This window comes from Nymphaea colorata, chromosome 12 (assembly GCF_008831285.2).
Source record: "Nymphaea colorata isolate Beijing-Zhang1983 chromosome 12, ASM883128v2, whole genome shotgun sequence".
In the NCBI taxonomy this organism is placed as follows: Eukaryota; Viridiplantae; Streptophyta; class Magnoliopsida; order Nymphaeales; family Nymphaeaceae; genus Nymphaea; species Nymphaea colorata.
Window position 1 is genome coordinate 14,540,935 of NC_045149.1, and position 20,443 is coordinate 14,561,377.

The 20,443-nt window shown below is 40.9% G+C and overlaps 1 protein-coding gene and 1 long non-coding RNA gene across 25 annotated transcripts in view; one reads left to right on the forward strand and one right to left on the reverse strand.

The window, feature by feature from the left end:
- The window catches only part of LOC116266104 (uncharacterized), a 52,732-nt gene that overhangs the window by 19,320 nt on the left and 12,969 nt on the right, over window positions 1-20,443 (forward strand). The window lies entirely within an intron of this gene.
- Window positions 1-20,443, reverse strand: part of LOC116266102 (replication protein A 32 kDa subunit A-like) — a 62,720-nt gene that overhangs the window by 4,388 nt on the left and 37,889 nt on the right. For 7 of the 12 annotated variants that reach the window (XM_050081005.1, XM_050081000.1, XM_050081002.1 and 4 more), the window contains exon 7: window positions 19,906-19,982. The exons of the other annotated variants lie outside the window; for them this stretch is intronic. In XM_050081005.1, the coding sequence (XP_049936962.1) occupies window positions 19,906-19,940 (35 nt within the window). In that variant the 5' untranslated portion in view covers window positions 19,941-19,982. The remainder of the gene's footprint in view (window positions 1-19,905; window positions 19,983-20,443) is intronic. 12 annotated transcript variants of the gene reach the window in all.

Here is a 20,443-nt window from a genome sequence, read left to right on the forward strand (position 1 = left end):
GAACCGTTCTAATATTTTCATAGAGTTGCTACAGAAAGCATTGATCCAACAGAAACTAGACAAAACAGGCTTCCAACACCACAAAACCTACGAAAAAAGTGGCACTACACAAAAGGGTAAACTTTGCGCAAAAATCAAGAATATTTTTGGACTTCGATGTTGAAATGGGTGTAGATCAACGGTCTTATCTGATCCAAAAATTGTTGGACTTGGATCTTGGTATGGGCCTCGATCAGTGGTCTTATCTGATCTAGAAATTTGTTGAAATGGGATCAGGTAGGGGGTCTAGATCAGTGGTCTTATCTGATCCGAAAATTGTTGGATTTGAAACTAGTAGTGGGCCCGAATCAATGGTCTTATATGATCCGGAAAGTGTTGCACTTGCTACTGGTAGTGGGCTTGGATCAGTGGTCTTATCTGATCCTAAAATTGTTGGATTTGCATTTGGTTATTTCAAGAAATTCATCAAAATGACAATAAGGGACCTCTTGACTATGTCAACAAAAAAAGGATGGTTGTAGTTGTATAACTGATGACTTGATTTCATGTTGAGCAGCTCCTACACGAGTTTCCTAATGCAATAGTCATTTAAGCACAAAATACCACCTAAGATATCTATCATGGGCATCATGATTGCTTCTCACATGATCATTTCCTTCGTTAACCATTGGTTTTGTTCCACAACGCTTCTAAGATAAGGCTTCATGATCCTCCAACAGCTTTCAAATTTCTCCTTGCGGTCATCTCCACCCTTTCATGCACGATGAGACCTACATACTTCAACAGCCTTTAACAACCTAAAACTAGATAAATTTGAGGCCAATTCCACCAAAATATAAGCAACAACATTGGCGACACTAGATCAGTGGTCTTATCTGATCCGAAATTTGTTGGACTTGGATGTTGGTATGCGCCTTGATCAGTGGTCTTATCTGATCTAGAAACTGTTGGAATGGTATCTGGTAGGGGATTTAGATCAGTGGTCTTATCTGATCTGAAAATTGTTGGATTTGAAACTAGTAGTGGGCCCGGATCAATGGTCTTATATGATCCGAAAATTGTTGCACCTGCCGCTAGAAGTGGGCTTGGATCAGCGGTCATACCCGATCCTGAAACTCTTGGATTTGCATTTGTTATTTCAAGAAATTCATCAAAATGACAATAAGGGTCTTCTTGACTACGTCACCAAAAGAACGATGGTTGTAGTTGTATAACTGGCCTAAGAAGTCCAACATCGGCATTGTCATTGCCTCTAAAATGATTGTTTCCTTTGTAAACCATTAGTTTTGTTCCGCAACGCTTCCAAGAAAAGGCTTCAAGATCCTCCAACAATTCTCTCATTTCTCCGTGAAGTCATCTCCTCCCTTTCATGCACTTCAAAAAGACGCCAGAAAATGATGCACGTGCTCGATGCCACCTACCTACTTCAACAACCTAAAACCAGCTAAAACTAGCTAAATCTCACGCTAAAAACACATGATTCACACAAAATTTAGGCAAAAACACAAGTGAGACTGCATTGCAATCAAGGATGCAAACAGGTCCAGAACCGTTCTAATATTTTCATAGAGTTGCTACAGAAAGCATTGATCCAACAGAAACTAGACAAAACAGGCTTCCAACACCACAAAACCTACGAAAAAAGTGGCACTACACAAAAGGGTAAACTTTGCGCAAAAATCAAGAATATTTTTGGACTTCGATGTTGAAATGGGTGTAGATCAACGGTCTTATCTGATCCAAAAATTGTTGGACTTGGATCTTGGTATGGGCCTCGATCAGTGGTCTTATCTGATCTAGAAATTTGTTGAAATGGGATCAGGTAGGGGGTCTAGATCAGTGGTCTTATCTGATCCGAAAATTGTTGGATTTGAAACTAGTAGTGGGCCCGAATCAATGGTCTTATATGATCCGAAAAGTGTTGCACTTGCTGCTGGTAGTGGGCTTGGATCAGTGGTCTTATCTGATCCTAAAATTGTTGGATTTGCATTTGGTTATTTCAAGAAATTCATCAAAATGACAATAAGGGACCTCTTGACTATGTCAACAAAAAAAGGATGGTTGTAGTTGTATAACTGATGACTTGATTTCATGTTGAGCAGCTCCTACACGAGTTTCCTAATGCAATAGTCATTTAAGCACAAAATACCACCTAAGATATCTATCATGGGCATCATGATTGCTTCTCACATGATCATTTCCTTCGTTAACCATTGGTTTTGTTCCACAACGCTTCTAAGATAAGGCTTCATGATCCTCCAACAGCTTTCAAATTTCTCCTTGCGGTCATCTCCACCCTTTCATGCACGATGAGACCTACATACTTCAACAGCCTTTAACAACCTAAAACTAGATAAATTTGAGGCCAATTCCACCAAAATATAAGCAACAACATTGGCGACACTAGATCAGTGGTCTTATCTGATCCGAAATTTGTTGGACTTGGATGTTGGTATGCGCCTTGATCAGTGGTCTTATCTGATCTAGAAACTGTTGGAATGGTATCTGGTAGGGGATTTAGATCAGTGGTCTTATCTGATCTGAAAATTGTTGGATTTGAAACTAGTAGTGGGCCCGGATCAATGGTCTTATATGATCCGAAAATTGTTGCACCTGCCGCTAGAAGTGGGCTTGGATCAGCGGTCATACCCGATCCTGAAACTCTTGGATTTGCATTTGTTATTTCAAGAAATTCATCAAAATGACAATAAGGGTCTTCTTGACTACGTCACCAAAAGAACGATGGTTGTAGTTGTATAACTGGCCTAAGAAGTCCAACATCGGCATTGTCATTGCCTCTAAAATGATTGTTTCCTTTGTAAACCATTAGTTTTGTTCCGCAACGCTTCCAAGAAAAGGCTTCAAGATCCTCCAACAATTCTCTCATTTCTCCGTGAAGTCATCTCCTCCCTTTCATGCACTTCAAAAAGACGCCAGAAAATGATGCACGTGCTCGATGCCACCTACCTACTTCAACAACCTAAAACCAGCTAAAACTAGCTAAATCTCACGCTAAAAACACATGATTCACACAAAATTTAGGCAAAAACACAAGTGAGACTGCATTGCAATCAAGGATGCAAACAGGTCCAGAACCGTTCTAATATTTTCATAGAGTTGCTACAGAAAGCATTGATCCAACAGAAACTAGACAAAACAGGCTTCCAACACCACAAAACCTACGAAAAAAGTGGCACTACACAAAAGGGTAAACTTTGCGCAAAAATCAAGAATATTTTGGACTTCGATGTTGAAATGGGTGTAGATCAACGGTCTTATCTGATCCAAAAATTGTTGGACTTGGATCTTGGTATGGGCCTCGATCAGTGGTCTTATCTGATCTAGAAATTTGTTGAAATGGGATCAGGTAGGGGGTCTAGATCAGTGGTCTTATCTGATCCGAAAATTGTTGGATTTGAAACTAGTAGTGGGCCCGAATCAATGGTCTTATATGATCTGGAAAGTGTTGCACTTGCTGCTGGTAGTGGGCTTGGATCAGTGGTCTTATCTGATCCTAAAATTGTTGGATTTGCATTTGGTTATTTCAAGAAATTCATCAAAATGACAATAAGGGACCTCTTGACTATGTCAACAAAAAAAGGATGGTTGTAGTTGTATAACTGATGACTTGATTTCATGTTGAGCAGCTCCTACACGAGTTTCCTAATGCAATAGTCATTTAAGCACAAAATACCACCTAAGATATCTATCATGGGCATCATGATTGCTTCTCACATGATCATTTCCTTCGTTAACCATTGGTTTTGTTCCACAACGCTTCTAAGATAAGGCTTCATGATCCTCCAACAGCTTTCAAATTTCTCCTTGCGGTCATCTCCACCCTTTCATGCACGATGAGACCTACATACTTCAACAGCCTTTAACAACCTAAAACTAGATAAATTTGAGGCCAATTCCACCAAAATATAAGCAACAACATTGGCGACACTAGATCAGTGGTCTTATCTGATCCGAAATTTGTTGGACTTGGATGTTGGTATGCGCCTTGATCAGTGGTCTTATCTGATCTAGAAACTGTTGGAATGGTATCTGGTAGGGGATTTAGATCAGTGGTCTTATCTGATCTGAAAATTGTTGGATTTGAAACTAGTAGTGGGCCCGGATCAATGGTCTTATATGATCCGAAAATTGTTGCACCTGCCGCTAGAAGTGGGCTTGGATCAGCGGTCATACCCGATCCTGAAACTCTTGGATTTGCATTTGTTATTTCAAGAAATTCATCAAAATGACAATAAGGGTCTTCTTGACTACGTCACCAAAAGAACGATGGTTGTAGTTGTATAACTGGCCTAAGAAGTCCAACATCGGCATTGTCATTGCCTCTAAAATGATTGTTTCCTTTGTAAACCATTAGTTTTGTTCCGCAACGCTTCCAAGAAAAGGCTTCAAGATCCTCCAACAATTCTCTCATTTCTCCGTGAAGTCATCTCCTCCCTTTCATGCACTTCAAAAAGACGCCAGAAAATGATGCACGTGCTCGATGCCACCTACCTACTTCAACAACCTAAAACCAGCTAAAACTAGCTAAATCTCACGCTAAAAACACATGATTCACACAAAATTTAGGCAAAAACACAAGTGAGACTGCATTGCAATCAAGGATGCAAACAGGTCCAGAACCGTTCTAATATTTTCATAGAGTTGCTACAGAAAGCATTGATCCAACAGAAACTAGACAAAACAGGCTTCCAACACCACAAAACCTACGAAAAAAGTGGCACTACACAAAAGGGTAAACTTTGCGCAAAAATCAAGAATATTTTTGGACTTCGATGTTGAAATGGGTGTAGATCAACGGTCTTATCTGATCCAAAAATTGTTGGACTTGGATCTTGGTATGGGCCTCGATCAGTGGTCTTATCTGATCTAGAAATTTGTTGAAATGGGATCAGGTAGGGGGTCTAGATCAGTGGTCTTATCTGATCCGAAAATTGTTGGATTTGAAACTAGTAGTGGGCCCGAATCAATGGTCTTATATGATCCGGAAAGTGTTGCACTTGCTGCTGGTAGTGGGCTTGGATCAGTGGTCTTATCTGATCCTAAAATTGTTGGATTTGCATTTGGTTATTTCAAGAAATTCATCAAAATGACAATAAGGGACCTCTTGACTATGTCAACAAAAAAAGGATGGTTGTAGTTGTATAACTGATGACTTGATTTCATGTTGAGCAGCTCCTACACGAGTTTCCTAATGCAATAGTCATTTAAGCACAAAATACCACCTAAGATATCTATCATGGGCATCATGATTGCTTCTCACATGATCATTTCCTTCGTTAACCATTGGTTTTGTTCCACAACGCTTCTAAGATAAGGCTTCATGATCCTCCAACAGCTTTCAAATTTCTCCTTGCGGTCATCTCCACCCTTTCATGCACGATGAGACCTACATACTTCAACAGCCTTTAACAACCTAAAACTAGATAAATTTGAGGCCAATTCCACCAAAATATAAGCAACAACATTGGCGACACTAGATCAGTGGTCTTATCTGATCCGAAATTTGTTGGACTTGGATGTTGGTATGCGCCTTGATCAGTGGTCTTATCTGATCTAGAAACTGTTGGAATGGTATCTGGTAGGGGATTTAGATCAGTGGTCTTATCTGATCTGAAAATTGTTGGATTTGAAACTAGTAGTGGGCCCGGATCAATGGTCTTATATGATCCGAAAATTGTTGCACCTGCCGCTAGAAGTGGGCTTGGATCAGCGGTCATACCCGATCCTGAAACTCTTGGATTTGCATTTGTTATTTCAAGAAATTCATCAAAATGACAATAAGGGTCTTCTTGACTACGTCACCAAAAGAACGATGGTTGTAGTTGTATAACTGGCCTAAGAAGTCCAACATCGGCATTGTCATTGCCTCTAAAATGATTGTTTCCTTTGTAAACCATTAGTTTTGTTCCGCAACGCTTCCAAGAAAAGGCTTCAAGATCCTCCAACAATTCTCTCATTTCTCCGTGAAGTCATCTCCTCCCTTTCATGCACTTCAAAAAGACGCCAGAAAATGATGCACGTGCTCGATGCCACCTACCTACTTCAACAACCTAAAACCAGCTAAAACTAGCTAAATCTCACGCTAAAAACACATGATTCACACAAAATTTAGGCAAAAACACAAGTGAGACTGCATTGCAATCAAGGATGCAAACAGGTCCAGAACCGTTCTAATATTTTCATAGAGTTGCTACAGAAAGCATTGATCCAACAGAAACTAGACAAAACAGGCTTCCAACACCACAAAACCTACGAAAAAAGTGGCACTACACAAAAGGGTAAACTTTGCGCAAAAATCAAGAATATTTTTGGACTTCGATGTTGAAATGGGTGTAGATCAACGGTCTTATCTGATCCAAAAATTGTTGGACTTGGATCTTGGTATGGGCCTCGATCAGTGGTCTTATCTGATCTAGAAATTTGTTGAAATGGGATCAGGTAGGGGGTCTAGATCAGTGGTCTTATCTGATCCGAAAATTGTTGGATTTGAAACTAGTAGTGGGCCCGAATCAATGGTCTTATATGATCTGGAAAGTGTTGCACTTGCTGCTGGTAGTGGGCTTGGATCAGTGGTCTTATCTGATCCTAAAATTGTTGGATTTGCATTTGGTTATTTCAAGAAATTCATCAAAATGACAATAAGGGACCTCTTGACTATGTCAACAAAAAAAGGATGGTTGTAGTTGTATAACTGATGACTTGATTTCATGTTGAGCAGCTCCTACACGAGTTTCCTAATGCAATAGTCATTTAAGCACAAAATACCACCTAAGATATCTATCATGGGCATCATGATTGCTTCTCACATGATCATTTCCTTCGTTAACCATTGGTTTTGTTCCACAACGCTTCTAAGATAAGGCTTCATGATCCTCCAACAGCTTTCAAATTTCTCCTTGCGGTCATCTCCACCCTTTCATGCACGATGAGACCTACATACTTCAACAGCCTTTAACAACCTAAAACTAGATAAATTTGAGGCCAATTCCACCAAAATATAAGCAACAACATTGGCGACACTAGATCAACGGTCTTATCTGATCCGAAATTTGTTGGACTTGGATGTTGGTATGCGCCTTGATCAGTGGTCTTATCTGATCTAGAAACTGTTGGAATGGTATCTGGTAGGGATTTAGATCAGTGGTCTTATAAGATCTGAAAATTGTTGGATTTGAAACTAGTAGTGGGCCCGGATCAATGGTCTTATATGATCCGAAAATTGTTGCACCTGCCGCTAGAAGTGGGCTTGGATCAGCGGTCATACCCGATCCTGAAACTATTGGATTTGCATTTGTTATTTCAAGAAATTCATCAAAATGACAATAAGGGTCTTCTTGACTACGTCACCAAAAGAACGATGGTTGTAGTTGTATAACTGGCCTAAGAAGTCTAACATCGGCATTGTCATTGCCTCTAAAATGATTGTTTCCTTTGTAAACCATTAGTTTTGTTCCGCAACGCTTCCAAGAAAAGGCTTCAAGATCCTCCAACAATTCTCTCATTTCTCCGTGAAGTCATCTCCTCCCTTTCATGCACTTCAAAAAGACGCCAGAAAATGATGCACATGCTCGATGCCACCTACCTACTTCAACAACCTAAAACCAGCTAAAACTAGCTAAATCTCACGCTAAAAACACATGATTCACACAAAATTTAGGCAAAAACACAAGTGAGACTGCATTGCAATCAAGGATGCAAACAGGTCCAGAACCGTTCTAATATTTTCATAGAGTTGCTACAGAAAGCATTGATCCAACAGAAACTAGACAAAACAGGCTTCCAACACCACAAAACCTACGAAAAAAGTGGCACTACACAAAAGGGTAAACTTTGCGCAAAAATCAAGAATATTTTTGGACTTCGATGTTGAAATGGGTGTAGATCAACGGTCTTATCTGATCCAAAAATTGTTGGACTTGGATCTTGGTATGGGCCTCGATCAGTGGTCTTATCTGATCTAGAAATTTGTTGAAATGGGATCAGGTAGGGGGTCTAGATCAGTGGTCTTATCTGATCCGAAAATTGTTGGATTTGAAACTAGTAGTGGGCCCGAATCAATGGTCTTATATGATCCGGAAAGTGTTGCACTTGCTACTGGTAGTGGGCTTGGATCAGTGGTCTTATCTGATCCTAAAATTGTTGGATTTGCATTTGGTTATTTCAAGAAATTCATCAAAATGACAATAAGGGACCTCTTGACTATGTCAACAAAAAAAGGATGGTTGTAGTTGTATAACTGATGACTTGATTTCATGTTGAGCAGCTCCTACACGAGTTTCCTAATGCAATAGTCATTTAAGCACAAAATACCACCTAAGATATCTATCATGGGCATCATGATTGCTTCTCACATGATCATTTCCTTCGTTAACCATTGGTTTTGTTCCACAACGCTTCTAAGATAAGGCTTCATGATCCTCCAACAGCTTTCAAATTTCTCCTTGCGGTCATCTCCACCCTTTCATGCACGATGAGACCTACATACTTCAACAGCCTTTAACAACCTAAAACTAGATAAATTTGAGGCCAATTCCACCAAAATATAAGCAACAACATTGGCGACACTAGATCAGTGGTCTTATCTGATCCGAAATTTGTTGGACTTGGATGTTGGTATGCGCCTTGATCAGTGGTCTTATCTGATCTAGAAACTGTTGGAATGGTATCTGGTAGGGGATTTAGATCAGTGGTCTTATCTGATCTGAAAATTGTTGGATTTGAAACTAGTAGTGGGCCGGATCAATGGTCTTATATGATCCGAAAATTGTTGCACCTGCCGCTAGAAGTGGGCTTGGATCAGCGGTCATACCCGATCCTGAAACTCTTGGATTTGCATTTGTTATTTCAAGAAATTCATCAAAATGACAATAAGGGTCTTCTTGACTACGTCACCAAAAGAACGATGGTTGTAGTTGTATAACTGGCCTAAGAAGTCCAACATCGGCATTGTCATTGCCTCTAAAATGATTGTTTCCTTTGTAAACCATTAGTTTTGTTCCGCAACGCTTCCAAGAAAAGGCTTCAAGATCCTCCAACAATTCTCTCATTTCTCCGTGAAGTCATCTCCTCCCTTTCATGCACTTCAAAAAGACGCCAGAAAATGATGCACGTGCTCGATGCCACCTACCTACTTCAACAACCTAAAACCTGCTAAATCTCACGCTAAGAACACATGATTCACACAAAATTTACGCAAAAACACAAGTGAGACTGGTAGTGGGCCTCGATCAATGGTCTTATCTGATCCAAAAATTTGTTGAAATGGATCAGGTAGGGGGTCTAGATCAGTGGTCTTATCTGATCCGAAAATTGTTGGATTTGAAACTAGTAGTGGGCCCGAATCAATGGTCTTATATGATCCGGAAAGTGTTGCACTTGCTGCTGGTAGTGGGCTTGGATCAGTGGTCTTATCTCATCCTAAAATTGTTGGATTTGCATTTGGTTATTTCAAGAAATTCATCAAAATGACAATAAGGGACCTCTTGACTATGTCAACAAAAAAAGGATGGTTGTAGTTGTATAACTGATGACTTGATTTCATGTTGAGCAGCTCCTACACGAGTTTCCTAATGCAAGAGTCATTTAAGCACAAAATACCACCTAAGATATCTATCATGGGCATCATGATTGCTTCTCACATGATCATTTCCTTCGTTAACCATTGGTTTTTTTAGAAACACGAACCACAAAGAGAGAGTAGAGAACGAACACACAATATACGTGGAAAACCTCAGAAAGAGGTGAAAAACCACAGGGAAGCTCTGACCTAGGAGCTCACCGCAACCCTAGGAGAGAGAAAAATTATATTTCACTTAATTCAACACTTAAACATAAGTGACAATATAAAGAGGGAGAGAGGAGAAGCCGCCTAGGGTACCAAGCCCGCCTCGGTACCCGCGCCCCATAGAACCGGGTCCAGATATGGACCCGGTTCCCACAACAACATATTCTAACACTCCCCCTCAAGCTTGGCATACATGTCAAATATGCCAAGCTTGCTAACATTCTTTTCGAATGAAGAAGTACAAAGCCCCTTAGTTAGGACGTCTGCAATTTGATCTTCAAACTTCATATATGGCAGAATCAGCTCCTTTGAGTCAATGCGTTCCCGGATAAAATGACGGTCAATCTCCACATGTTTGGTCCTGTCATGTAGAACTGGATTATTGGCAAGATTAATCGCAGACTTGTTGTCACAGTACATCTTCATTTTATCTCCCAGTTCCACATCGATATCAGTCAAAAGAATCTTCAGCCACAGCATCTCTGTAACTCCCATTGCAACAGCCTTGTACTCAACCTCAGCACTAGACCTCGAACATACTTCTTGCCTCTTACTTCTCCAAACAACTAGGTTACCTCCAAGAAAGATACAATACCCTGTAGTGGACCTCCTTGTGTCAGTGCAACCTGCCCAATCTGCATCTGAGTAGCCTTCAATAGTAAGTTTGTCTTGTCGAGTATACAGCAGTCCTTTTCCTGGGTCATTCTTTAGATATCCCAACACTCTTTCTGCACTCTTCCAGTGACAATCCGTGGAAGCATGCATAAATTGACTTAGCATATTTACCGCATACGTGATATCAGGGCGAGTTAGAGTAAGATAGATAAGCTTACCGACTAGCCTCTGATATCGCCCTTTTCCTTCCTCATCCAGAATAGTGTCCGTCTTGATACTTATCTTAGTCCCCGACTCCATAGGCGTAAGATAGGGCCTACAACCAAGTTTACATGTCTCCTTTAGTAAGTCAAGAGTGTACTTCCTTTGATTCATAACCAGCCCTGTCTCTGATCGAGCAATCTCTATCCCCAGAAAGTATCTCAGCTTACCCAGATCCTTGAGGTCGAATTCTTTAGCTAACCTCTCCTTCATCTTTCTATTTTCTTCTTCATCACTGCCAGTGACAATCATATCATCAACGTAGACAAGAAGAAGACTCACCAGACCATCTCTCTGCTTTATGAATAGGGTATGATCTCCATTTCCTTGCTTGTACCCAGTAGACTTCATAACGATCCTTAGTCTCTCAAACCAAGCTCTAGGCGACTGCTTCAAGCCATACAAAGCTTTCTTGAGGTGACAACATTTTCCCTCTTGAACATACCCGGGAGGCATGCTCATATAGACTTCTTCCTCCAGATGGCCGTTCAAGAACGCATTTTTAACGTCAAGCTGGTCCATGCGCCACTTCCTGTGCACAGCAAGAGCAAGAATAACCCTCACGGTCTTCAACTTTGCAACAGGGGCAAAGGTCTCAAGATAGTCGATCCCATACTTCTGGCTGAACCCCTTTGCAACCAGACGAGCTTTATATCGATCTACAGTGCCATCAGGTTTGTACTTCACGTTGTAAACCCACTTAGAGCCAACTAAGTGTGTCCCTTTAGGGATATCAACAACTTCCCATGTTTTGTTCTTAGCTAACGCACCCATCTCCTCCGTCATAGCATGTAACCACTTGGGATCATCCTTAGCATCATCCACCGACCTGGGAATAACAACTTTGGATAAGGTTGTGATAAAACATTTGTAATTTTTACTGAGCTTAGCATAAGAAACAAATCTCTGAATAGGGTGAGAAGTACATGACCTGGTGCCTTTGCGCAAAGCAATGGGGAGCTCTTCATTCGATGGACTTGGGTCATCCGGGGAGATCACAGGATTGGGATTGGTTCTATCCTCATCACCAACATCTTCCACTGTAGCTTTCTCCTTTCTGACATAAACCTGGCCAAACAAGTGATCCCGGGCATCCACCGTGACCCCTTCCATATGACTGCCCTTCTCATTACTGACCGTGACCGTGTCAATCACACTGGGACTAACCTTGTAATCCAAAAACTCCATAAACTGAATCAACTGATTAGAGGAATACTCTTCCCCTTTGTTCCCAAGACACTCCCCCTGAAGAGGATTCACCGGAAAATACGATTCATGTTCATGAAATGTGACATCCCTCGAAACATACACTTTGGAAGTAGTGGGATCCACACATTTATACCCCTTCTGAGTGGAAGAGTACCCCAAGAAAACTCCTTTAATAGGCCGGGGGTCAAGTTTTTTTAGAGTAGGGCTATGATTATGCACAAAACAACTGCACCCAAAGACACGAGGAGTAAGAGGCCACGGATTCTGAGTGGGCCACAGGGTAGAATAAGGAGACTGACCATCCAACACCCTAGTAGGCATACGGTTAATGAGATGTGCACTAGTGAGAAGTGCATCACCCCAATCCCGCTTCGGGACATGACGTTGGAACATAATGGTCCGGGTAACATTCAATAGATGACGATTTTTACGTTCAGCTATACCATTTTGAGGAGGGGTATAACTACAAGAGGTTTCATGAACAATACCCTTGCCTTTCAAGAATTCATCAAGGGATTGGGAGACATATTCCCTTGCATTATCCGTACGGAAAGCTTGAACAGTAGTATGGAATTGAGTCTCAACAAAGGCAACAAAGTTTTTCACAACTGCTGGAACCTCACTACGGTCTCGCAACAAGTACACGAACGTACATCTAGAGTAATCATCAATAAGCGTCAAAAAATAGTGACAACCACCACACGTGGGTACTCCAGAAGGACCCCAAACATCGGAATGAACTAAGGCAAACAGATGAGTGGTTTTATTCAATGAAATGGGGTACGAAGCCATGACATGTTTAGCCAATTGACACACTTCACAAGCGAGGGAGTCAATGGAGACAGAAGCAAACAAATGAGGAAACAACTTCTTTATTAACTGGAAGGGGAGATGTCCAAGACGCTCATGCCATCGCAGAACAGTAGATCTATCGTTCACACCAGACAAGTGACCACTCGTGGCAGAAATCAACGCTGAAGCAACTTGTACCGGCAGCCTGTAGAGCCCATCAGTAACCGAACCAATCCCAATCTTCTTCCCCGTCACCAAGTCCTGCAGGGAACAGTGATCAACAGAGAAAATCAGATTACAATTTAATTCTTTAGTAATACTGCTGACAGAGAGTAAGTTCACAGGAATATTTGGAACATGCAGGGCATTGTGGAGACGGTATTTGTTCAACAGGGACAAGCTCCCTTTCCCAGCCACAGAGATAGAAGACCCATCTACCATAGACACGCGTTGCTTGCCAGAGGAAAGTTGATATTCTTGAAAGAGTTTAGAGTCCCCTGTCATGTGGTGAGTGGCTCCACTATCAACAATCCAATCACCAAGAGAAGGGTTACCTTGATCAGTCGAGGCAACGAGGGCTTGGGCTAGCTGAGTCCCTTCAGACATGGAGGACTCCTCAGGGGTAGTAGATAGGCGGCTGATGTACGCCTGTAGCTCCTTGAGTTGAGCCGGGGACAGCTTGGACTTTGCACCACTAGAAGAATTGCTCTGACTGGAATCAGACACAGAAGGGCTACGCTTGCCAGAGGGAGGACGACCTCTGACCAGTCTCTTCTCGGGATGAAGATCCCAACAGAAATCCACCGAATGCCCCAACTTGTTGCAATGAGTGCAATGCCGGGTAGGACGCTGCCCAGTCCCTGAGGCACGGCTGACAAAGGCAGAAGGGCCATGACCGGTGTCAAGATGCATCACCTGGCGACGTTGTTCTTCAGACTCAACACGAGCATATACTTCCTCTATCCCCGGAATCTCATCACCATTAAGAATCTGGCTACGAATAGACTCAAATTCATCCCGCAGGCTTCCCAGAAACAGAAACGTACGGTCCATCCATTCCTTTTCCCAGTAGAGGGAATGATTTAAACCGCACTTCCACTCATCAGTCACATGATAATCTAGCTCCTCCCATTTGGTCTTCAGGGCAGCATAGAAGGCAGCAACAGACAAATCACCCTGTGTCAAGGAGTAAATACTGTGTTTAATCTTATAGGTGCGCAGATGTCTCTTCTTGCGACCATACATCTTTGCAAGCACAGTCCACATATCAAAAGAGGTCGGCTTCCGCAGAATGAGGGGCTGGATATCGGAGGACACAGAGCTGATAATCCACACCTTCACTTGGCTGTCCTCCAACGCCCACGTCGCCCATTGAGGATCAGATTTGATGGGCGCAGGTTTGTCGCCAGTGATGTAAGAGAGACGCCCACGGCTAGTAATCCCAATCTCGAGAGCGGCAGACCAAGATAGGTAATTGTCCTTGGTCAGACGGATGGAGGTGACCTGGATCGGCACGTTCTCAGTCTTGGAGGCGCTGCCCGCGTCAAGAACGGCATCTTTTTGAGTCCCCATCGCTTCTGCCATCACAAACAAGCACACAGCGACAAGAGGCACAGCGGCGGGAATGAGGCACAGCGGCGACGGGAATGAGGCAGCGGCGACGGCGGCGGGAATGAGGCAGCGGCGATGGCGGCGGGAATGAGCAGCGGTGACGGAAGGCAGGCGACGGCGCAACACAGAGGCCACCCACGGTGGCAGAAACCAAGAACGGGCCGAACGGAGGGCTGCGGAGGTGCAACAGAGGACAGCGGAACAGAGGACGGCGGTGGAACAGAGGACGGCGGCGGAACAGAGGACGGCGGCGGCACAGGGGCAGCAGCGGCGCCGGAACTTCAACGGCGTCGGGCGACGAAAAAACTTGACGATCCTCGGGAAAAAAAACGCTTCTCCAACTTCGCTGGCTCTGATACCATGTTGAAACACGAACCACAAAGAGAGAGTAGAGAACGAACACACAATATACACGGGGAAGCTCTGACCTAGGGGCTCACCGCAACCCTAGGAGAGAGAAAAATTATATTTCACTTAATTCAACACTTAAACATAAGTGACAATATAAAGAGGGAGAGAGGAGAAGCCGCCTAGGGTACCGAGCCCACCTCGGTACCCGCGCCCCATAGAACCGGGTCCAGATATGGACCCGGTTCCCACAACAACATATTGTAACAGTTTTGTTCCACAATGCTTCTAAGATCAGGCTTCAAGATCCTCCAACAGCTTTCAAATTTCTCCTTGCGGTCATCTCCACCCTTTCATGCACGATGAGACCTACATACTTCAACAGCCTTTAACAACCTAAAACTAGATAAATTTGAGGCCAATTCCACCAAAATATAAGCAAAAACATTGGCAACACTAGATCAACGGTCTTATTTGATCTGAAAGTTGTTGGACTTGGATGTTGGTATGGGCCTTGATCAGTGGTCTTATCTGATCTAGAAACTGTTGGAATGGTATCAGGTAGGGGATTTAGATCAGTGGTCTTATAAGATCTGAAAATTGTTGGATTTGAAACTAGTAGTGGGCCCGGATCAATGGTCTTATATGATCCGAAAATTGTTGCACCTGCCGCTAGAAGTGGGCTTGGATCAGTGGTCTTATCTGATCCTGAAACTCTTGGATTTGCATTTGGTTATTTCAAGAAATTCATCAAAATGACAATAAGGGTCTTCCTGACTACGTCAACAAAAGAACGATGGTTGTAGTTGTATAACTGGCCTAAGAAGTCCAACATTGGCATTGTCATTGCCTCTAAAATGATTGTTTCCTTTGTAAACCATTAGTTTTGTTCCGCAACGCTTCCAAGAAAAGGCTTCAAGATCCTCCAACAATTCTCTCATTTCTCCGTGTAGTCATCTCCTCCCTTTCATGCATTTTAAAAAGATGCCAGATAATGATGCACGTGCTCGATGCCACCTACCTACTTCAACAACCTAAAACCAGCTAAATCTCACGCTAAGAACACATGATTCACACAAAATTTACGCAAAAACACAAGTGAGACTGGTAGTGGGCCTCGATCAATGGTCTTATCTGATCCAAAAATTTGTTGAAATGGGATCAGGTAGGGGGTCTAGATCAGTGGTCTTATCTGATCCGAAAATTGTTGGATTTGAAACTAGTAGTGGGCCCGAATCAATGGTCTTATATGATCCGGAAAGTGTTGCACTTGCTGCTGGTAGTGGGCTTGGATCAGTGGTCTTATCTCATCCTAAAATTGTTGGATTTGCATTTGGTTATTTCAAGAAATTCATCAAAATGACAATAAGGGACCTCTTGACTATGTCAACAAAAAAAGGATGGTTGTAGTTGTATAACTGATGACTTGATTTCATGTTGAGCAGCTCCTACACGAGTTTCCTAATGCAAGAGTCATTTAAGCACAAAATACCACCTAAGATATCTATCATGGGCATCATGATTGCTTCTCACATGATCATTTCCTTCGTTAACCATTGGTTTTGTCCAACAACGCTTCTAAGATAAGGCTTCAAGATCCTCCAACAGCTTTCAAATTTCTCCTTGAAATGAGACCTACCTACTTCAAAAGCCTAAAAACAACCTAAAACTAGATAAATTTGAGGCCAATTCCACCAAAATATAAGCAAAAACATTGGCGACACTAGATCAACGGTCTTATTTGATCTAAAAAGTGTTGGATTTGGATGTTGGTATGGGCTTTGACCAGTGGTCTTATCTGATCTAGAAATTGGAATGGAATCAGGTAGGGGATCTAGATCAGCGGTCTTATCTGATCTGAAAATTGTTGGATTTGAAACTAGTAGTGGGCCCAAATCAATGGTTTTATATGATCCGGAAATTGTTGCACTTGCCGATAGAAGTGGGCTTGGATCAGTGGTCTTATCTGATCCTGAAACTCTTGGATTTGCATTTGGTTATTCCAGGAAATTCTTCAAAATGACAATAAGGGCCTTCTTCATTATGTCAAAAAAAAAAAAGATGGTTGTATTTGTATAACCGTTGATTTGACTTCATGTTGAGCAACTCCTACATGGGTTTCCTAATGCAAGAGTCATGTAAGCACAAAATACCACCTAAGGAGTCTAACATGGGCATCGCCATTGTCTGTCACATGATAATTTCCTTCATTAACCATTGGTTTTGTCCCACAACACATATTAAAGGAGTTGGATAAACTCCACTTCCACTTGAATGGATTGCATCACCTTGTGTATTCCCTTTCTTCATAGGCCTTGCTATGGTAGACGCTCTTCCTAATATTTCCATATACAATCCTATTGTAGATCACATGCATTGGATCAGAGGTCTGATCTGGCCCATTTTCTGTGTTGAATTCGGATTTGAGCTTAGATCAGTGGTCTAATCGGATCTGATTTGTCATTGGATTTGGGTTTTGGGCGTGTGATTTGGATTAGACACAAAATGTAATCTACTTTAAATGCTGGATTTATATTTTGATTTGAACTTGGTATCTGGATCAGAGGCATAATCTGATTTGGTTTAGATGTTCAATGTGGACTTTGAACCAAACATTTGGACCAATAGTCTAATCTGATATGGTTTAGATGTTGGACTTGAGTTTAAATATCGGTCTAGATCAAAGGTCTTATCTGATATGATTAAATTGTTGAATTTGGATTTTGTAAATAGGATTTGGATCAAAGGTCTATCGGATCAGTTTTAGGTGCTGAATTTGGATTTTGAATCTAGTGTTAGGATCAAAGGTCTAATTTAATCCAATTTAGATGTTGAACTTGGATTTAAGGCAGGGTCTAGATTCATAATCCATTTTTGATATGACTTGGATTGGTTTCTAAACATTTCCATAAACAAGTTCAAAAGACAATGTAATGAAAATGGATCTTTATTCTAAAAAATAAAGGTTTCAACTTTTCACGTATGCAATTATTAAATATGAAATCTTCAATACAGAATCTTTTAATGGGGACATCAAAGATAATCTTCTAACACATGGACGTCTTCATCTTTGAAGCAAAAGTTTATGTCAATCTTTTGACAACACCATACAAAAAATAGTTGAACATCATAAATTGTTCAAATAATAGAAATCACCTTTTTCTTGGCAAGGATCAAAGATAATCAGATGAGCATTTGGATGAACGACCACATTTAGATCCTATTGTAGATCACATGCATTGGCGATCTGATCTGACCTAGATTTGGTGTTGAATTCAGATTTGAGCTATGCAATTTGGATCAAAGGTCTAATCTGATCCACTTTTGTTGCTGGATTTGGGTTTTTGACATGTGACTTGGATCAGATGCTAAATATAATCTACTTTAAATGTTGGATTTAGATTTTGAACTAGGAATCTATATTGGAGGCCAAATATGAGCTCGTTTAGATATTAGATGTTGACTTTGAACCTAACATCTGGATTAGGGGTCTGATCTGATCCAGTTTAGATGTTGGATTTGAGTTTTAAATCTCGATCTAGATAAGAGACCTAATTTGATCTGATAAGTGGCCTAATATGATAGTTTTAAGTGTTGGATTTGGATCTAGTGTCTGGATCAAAGGTCCAATCTGATCCAGTTTTGCCCCAAGGATGTCTTCCTTTGATATGCATCTTTAGACACTTTCACCACATCATGCAATTGGCCTCATCCTATTTGAACTGTGTCACATAGTTTCCACCATCAATGTTGCTCTTGGAATCTTACATTGAATAAGGATGCTTTTAGCCTTGATCAACTCCAATCTTTAGTCTCAGCAAACTTTAAAGATGAGTTTTGAACGAACAAATGGGACCTTTTTATTTCAAGAATTTCATCAAAGAGTTGGTGATCATGAGAGTCTTAAAAAACAACTTGAACGTAGTACTATTCAATGATACCAATGAGAATCTCCACCAACAGAAGGTCAGCTCCAAAACTGTCCAATGTGAAAACTGCCACACATCTTTCTAGATGGCAATTAACATAGAATGATAGAAACATGGGCCACGCAAGATTTAGCCTTCCTTGTGCCCTTAGATATACTTTGGACAAACTCCTTGCTTATTGAGGAAATCTTAGATGAACCTTAAATGATGAAATCATTATCCAAAATCTCTATCATTTGACGATATTGCTCCATCGATAGCAAACCAACATATCTTCAAGAAAAGGGAGAGGAGGACCTAACTGTTGAAGATTTTTGGGTAGAAATAACACCCAGTCCAAGCTAATCCTACCACTAAGGTTGTCATGTTCAACTTACTTTTTCAAGAACCCTCTTTGGTTGGCCCACCTAACTTAGCCAAACCTTCTGCATCACTAGGCTACACTACCTATGTCAACCTTATACCTAGTGGTTGTGACAGTTTAATGGTCCTAATAATCATATTCTATTGATAAAATACTGAACTTGACCATTTAAAAATACAAATAGGTATCAATGATGTCAGCATAGCAAAATCTTAAGAGATATTGCACAAGTAAAAAACAATAATAAGATAGCAACAATTACCATTACCGAATGGAAGGGTTTTCCCCAGCATGAGAGATTGCTCTAATCGGGGATTAGGGATTGAGTGTGCAGGTTGTTGCTAGGTTTTCTTGTAAGAAGTGAGTAGAGGTAGCTGAAGGCCTAAAAACACAACTCTTATCTGAAAACACCTCTTATTCCTACATGCCCCCAAGTTATTAGGTATTGTTATGAATTATGTCCACAAGATCGAACAAAGAAAATAGAAGTGAAGGACGAAAATTAGAAGACGATCATCTTCCTGCCCTCTAACAGCTTCTCAGCAGTGCCAAGAAGAAAAAGCTTTTAAAATCCATGAGAGGATTCTTTTTTTCAAGCTTAGCAGTAAAAAAGTTGAGCAGTGAATTCTTGCAATGTGTAATATCTAACAATAGATACATCTGAAGCTCAAGATTCAGACACAAAGACAAAACATACCAACATGCTTATGACACACATAAAAAAAACATTCTAATGAAATATTATTTTCACAAAAGATGCTTATGTAAACATGGAAAAAATGCATCAATTCATGTGATCTGATGGCTGTGCTCTAAGGAGTGATAAACATGAGTTAGAAGTACTCAACCAACACAATTACCTGATGGATATATTCTCAACTGCTTGGATTCTGTACTTGCCGGTTTGATCATGAACTATATATTAAAACATGATCTACGGAAAAATTCTATTGTACAAAAGAAGCACTTACACCTTCATGCAAAAGTTGTTTGGGGGTTGCGACATGTGACATTCACTGTTAAATTCTTGAATATCTGAACAAATAATCTGCAAAAAAATAGTAAAAGTGAAGATGAAAACCCTAGTGGAAAGTTTATGGTGCATACTTTTCATTTTTATAATAAGTTGGAGCATATAAAACGAGTAATTAAAGTGTCAAGATAGCAGCTATAAGGAGAAAGAATTAGATGTGGCAAACAAAACAACATTACCCCTTCTGCTTTTAAAAGAGAAAGCTTTTTCACTGGAGTTGGTGTTGTATGTATATAATATGACAACTGATGGAATGACCCAATGGCCAATGCTAAAGCAAGCATGATGAACAGTATAATAACATGTTTCACTCAATTCACAGTAGACGATATATCCTTTTTTTAAGGTTATGAATTCTGCCTTTAGGCTTTTATTGCATGTTGATTTTAGCATCTAAGGGCTTGAGTAAATACATATCAAACCATGTAAATTGCATCTATATAATACAAATTTTACTCATGGCACCATCATACAAA